At 31.2% G+C, this 4387-nt stretch overlaps 2 protein-coding genes across 2 annotated transcripts; one reads left to right on the top strand and one right to left on the bottom strand.

The window, feature by feature from the left end:
• Window positions 1-203: 203 nt before the first annotated feature.
• On the top strand, window positions 204-2148 carry LOC108736978 (probable RNA-binding protein 18). The gene is made up of 4 exons (XM_018469614.2): window positions 204-330; window positions 384-448; window positions 505-718; window positions 1521-2148. The coding sequence occupies exons 1-4, from the start codon at window positions 298-300 to the stop codon at window positions 1830-1832; spliced, it is 624 nt and encodes a 207-aa protein (XP_018325116.1). The 5' UTR covers window positions 204-297; the 3' UTR covers window positions 1833-2148.
• Window positions 2149-3161: 1013 nt separating this feature from the next.
• LOC108736982 (probable 28S ribosomal protein S25, mitochondrial) lies at window positions 3162-3986 on the bottom strand. The gene is made up of 4 exons (XM_018469616.1): window positions 3744-3986; window positions 3577-3683; window positions 3437-3524; window positions 3162-3377 (listed from the first exon to the last, which is right to left on the bottom strand). The coding sequence occupies exons 1-4, from the start codon at window positions 3878-3880 to the stop codon at window positions 3206-3208; spliced, it is 504 nt and encodes a 167-aa protein (XP_018325118.1). The 5' UTR covers window positions 3881-3986; the 3' UTR covers window positions 3162-3205.
• Between the last annotated feature and the right edge of the window lie 401 nt (window positions 3987-4387).

The following is a 4387-nucleotide window of genomic DNA, read 5'->3' as shown; positions in this document are numbered from 1 at the left end:
TTTTTTTTTACAGAACTAATGGACGCACAATTATGATTACTTATTTACAACTCATAAACGATGCAAAATTTATTAGTAAAGTCTAGTCTAGGACTCTAGGAGTAAAGTTTGAAGCAGTGATTATTTATGTAGGATGCCACATTCACACGACCATAGACACACGCATGACACACGACTCATTATTATTATATAAACTTATAAACGATGAACGTTGTCTATGGGCTGATATGGGTCGATCAATAGCCGATTTTGTCTACATAAGCTGACTAAAATAATTTGGATTTCTTCTTAGAAGTAATGAGAGATGGTTGTGTAATGGCAACAGAAAAAGTAACTAGGTATAATGTTTAAGTTGTTGAATAACGATTAATAATGTATTTCAGAGTTTAGTGGAACCTTTTGATGAAAAAAGGTTATGGCTAGGAAACTTGGACTCTAGGATTACCGAGTAAGTATACGCACTAATTTCATTAATAATTACTAACTCCATAATTTTCTCAACCGGTATCAATTAATAAAAATGCTGCAAAAATATGGTACCATCGAGAAGTTCGATCTGTTGTTTCATCGTTCAGGTCCTTTGACTGGACTCCCAAGAGGCTATGCTTTTGTTACATTTTTAAATAAGGAAGATGCAGTTAAAGCTAAAAGTGGGTTGAACAATAAACTGCTGGGAACTAAATGTATTTCAGTAATGTGGGCACACAGCTTGAGTAAAGTAAGTGCATTTTTTCTTAGTGTATTATTATATCCCTTGAAGGAAAATGTCCTGATTGGTGTGTTGGCAGTAGTAAGGCTTTTAAGTTTTGGAAAAAAATCTTACTAGCAAAAATGGCAAAAGAAATGGTTGCAAATCATTTTCAAGTTTAAATTTTCATCGTTAAGGGGCGTAAGTAGAAACTAGAAATACAAAATTCATTCTATCACGAAAACTTGAATGATGAGCCATAAAAATTATAAAACATCAATTGAGAGCTTCGGTTGTATCGCATCTGACATTTTTCCGGCTCTATCCTAGTAAGGGAAGTGAAGGCTTGTGTATTTCCCAATTTTTACGTTTCAATAACTCATGCACCTTTTAACCGATTTGAATATTTTAGGCCTCCATTAAAAGAGCATTTTAGGGTCTTTTTGAAGAACGTTTTCTTTGAACTGTTTAATTTTAAATAGCTAAACTGAAAGGCGATTTTTGTATATTACGTATTTTCGTGATTTTTGGAAAAACAGATGCAAAAGTGTTATTTATTTAACAGACCTTTGGGCGATTACCTAAAAGTTCCCTAAATTTTAGTGAAAACCGCTTCATATTTCTATACCCTATAACAGGGCTGTCCAACTGGCGGCCCGTATAAACTTGTAGGCCTTGCCGTTGTCGAAATACACCCGTTCCAAATGCTTATCGAAACACCCTGTATGTATAATCTATACGCGAAACTATGCAACATACTAAAATCTCAATTTAATCTGAGGTGAGCATACTAATCTAGACATTTATCATTTAAATAGATTTTATGTTTTAGGATGAGCCAGAAGTTAAATTAAAACCAGATGTGAAGCTTCCTGTATTAGCAATGGCAAAGCAAGAGAATAAAATTGATAGGGAATCTCAAATTCAAGCTATTGAAGCAAAACTAAAGATAATGCAACATAAAGCCAAAGATGAATTAGAAATAAATAAGACTGTTGCTACTGAACCACCAGTTATATCACTTTATCAAAAGAAACAAGAATCTCATTCTTCAAATCCTAGTACCTCCACTAAATTAGTTTTAAAAAAGTATAATGAAAAACGAAATCAATTTCCTTACACTAAGCCAAAACCAAAAAGGTGATATAATTTTAAAAATATGTTTAGCTCTCTTTTAACTTATTTCCTAGGATTTACAAGTGTATTTTGTGTCTTATGTACATTTATTTGTATTGAAATTCTAAATATTGTACTCTTCTTGGTGAAATTAATCTTTAAATTGTATCATGCTTTCAAAAAGAAATTATTGAAATAGAAGTATTCTCGTAATTCATGAATTCAGATGTTTATTAAATTTCTTGAATGTACTATTATATAAATGGTTTTTTGTAATGTAATATTGAGTACAAAAACAATTCTTGTTATAGTGAATAATTACACAATTAAAGAAATTTACTTACGATTGTTTAAAGTTAACCAAATCCACCACCAAGTATCTAACACCTTGTATTTAAATAACCCACTTTGAAAGTATGATCATAAAGAAAGAAGGTATTGTAACATAGTCATGCTTTTGCGCAATGTACTGCTCGGTGACACTTTAAGAAAAATGGTACTAATAATGGGTTACAAAAGTACCTAAAGAAACATTTCTATATTAAAAAAACAGGTGCAACTCAGTACACGTGAAAGAAGGGAAACTTCTTTGGTGATCTCTATACCTTTATAACATATAAGTAATGATTGGTAAAAGAGAGAGTACGAGGATTTCAGGATTTATGTTTCCCAACATATTTTATCTTTAGTCCACCTAAGGAGTACCACTTTAATACGTTTTTATGTAATGCAATAACAAAAAAATGGTCGTGTAGTTCGCTTCCGTTTATTTTTCCAAGTGCTTAAGAAACCGTAAACTATCAATAACTACAAGTAATTAGAATTAATACATAATAATACTCACTCTTAAACAAATATTAATTGTTAAATAAACATTTAGTGTAATACACTTACTGTAATATCTGTTCAGATATAACCAATACAGTAATTTAACACTATAGTATAGTGATATACATTATACTATATGAGATGCCGGTCACTAAGAACTGACTGTAATACCGATATGCACATGCGCGCCACTCTATTCTCCTTGCCTATCGCGTCGCGAGACAAAACGTTGCAAAACGTGTCGTTTCATGGCCTTGAGATTTTACTCCTATCGAGACCAAAGAAGTTTCACTTCAAAAATTATTTTGAAGGTTTTATAGCACAATCATGGAAAAAAATCATGTTAATAATATAGAAATGTTTTCTCCAACTTGGATATGATTGGAGCATTTTCAAACCAATTGTCACCCAATTCTGGTTCATAATCAGATCAGTTTACAAAAAATTATTGTAATACTTCAAAAGTTGTTACAAGATTCTTCAGTTGTAAAACATGAGTTAATTCTGCTGACCTGCCAATCATAAAAAATTGAAAAACAATAAATATATATTTCTACTACTCTACATAAACAGTTATTTTTGAGCATATTTGTATTTTCCTCTCATATACTTTGGTACTGGAATTATACCAGGGCATGGAACTTGACCAGGTATTTCACAGATGCAATGCTTTTCACAGCCCACACCAAAGTTTGCAGGGTTGTCTTTCTTTTCTCTTGCTACTTCCTCTGCTTTTAGAACTTCCCTAAAGAAACATTACGTGTTGATGGAATTGTGTTAGATTATTTAAAATATATGTTATACCCAGTTTTCCCAATGACTTTCATTAAATGATCATGTATTTCTTCTTTTGTTTTACTATCACAATCAATCAGCATTTGATGGCCAGTTTCTATAAGAAACATAATAAATAACGTAATGCTATGTAGAGAACAAACCCTTACCATAAAAAACACGTATAAATGGAGAAGGTGTCATATTTTTAAAAGCTTCTATTTGTACATCTGGATTTTTATATTGAATTTGTGGTAAAAACCAAAACGCAAATTCTCTAAAATGCAAAAAGCAGCAAATGTTACAAATTTGATCTTATAACTAAAAAATTACTAACTTAGCTCCTTGATGATGGTCACCAGCAATATTATAATTCACAGTAAAAACTTTAATTTGTTCTTTCAGAACTAACTTTCCTGCTTCTAAATATCTCAGAGTTCTCCTTACAGGAGCCTGTCCTTTCATAAACGGCATTGTGTCTTAAAATTTGAAATATTGCCTTCTGAAGCAGTATAAATTAAGGTTTAACTTTTTACATAACCTAAAAAGTAAATATATGGTAAATATACATTCATAGATAAGATAAACATCGTAATTGTGTTGCGTACTTACAGGCGTTTTCGATTTACTTTCTATGTTAGGACATTATCTATGGTAGAAACCTCGTTTAAATAACTGGTTGAGCCCGTTTAAATTTTCATGGCAGATGCTGTTAGGGTGCTTAGTACTTCACACTTCAAGAGAAAAATCTTTTATAGTCTAGATCACGTAAAGTAGAGAGATCTGTTATGAGATTTGTAAGCTTACTTTGTCAAAAGAGTGAATCTAGTTATTTAATTTTTACTTACTTATTGTAAATGTCAGAGAAATATAAACTTGGGCGAAAAAGGCAATATTATGAACGAGCTTGTATTTTTAATTTAAAAACATTTAAACTTGCTTGGAACTTCCATAACAACACGTCTTTTAGTTTATAAACTA

This window comes from Agrilus planipennis, unplaced genomic scaffold (assembly GCF_000699045.2).
Source record: "Agrilus planipennis isolate EAB-ADULT unplaced genomic scaffold, Apla_2.0 scaffold145, whole genome shotgun sequence".
Lineage (NCBI taxonomy): Eukaryota > Metazoa > Arthropoda > Insecta > Coleoptera > Buprestidae > Agrilus > Agrilus planipennis.
This window is presented reverse-complemented; position numbering and strand designations above follow the sequence as displayed.

Bases quoted from the DNA above. Each gene is read 5' to 3' on its own strand.
- LOC108736978 (XM_018469614.2), top strand. From the start codon at position 298: ATGAGAGATGGTTGTGTAATGGCAACAGAAAAA. The intron at 331-383 runs GTAACTAGGTAT...AATGTATTTCAG, and splicing joins GTGTAATGGCAACAGAAAAA to AGTTTAGTGGAACCTTTTGA. The intron at 449-504 runs GTAAGTATACGC...TTTTCTCAACCG, and splicing joins TTGGACTCTAGGATTACCGA to GTATCAATTAATAAAAATGC.
- LOC108736982 (XM_018469616.1), bottom strand. From the start codon at position 3,880: ATGCCGTTTATGAAAGGACAGGCTCCTGTAAGGAGAACTCTGAGATAT. The intron at 3,684-3,743 runs GTTAGTAATTTT...TTTGCATTTTAG, and splicing joins GACCATCATCAAGGAGCTAA to AGAATTTGCGTTTTGGTTTT. The intron at 3,378-3,436 runs GTATAACATATA...ATGTTTCTTTAG, and splicing joins AAAGTCATTGGGAAAACTGG to GGAAGTTCTAAAAGCAGAGG.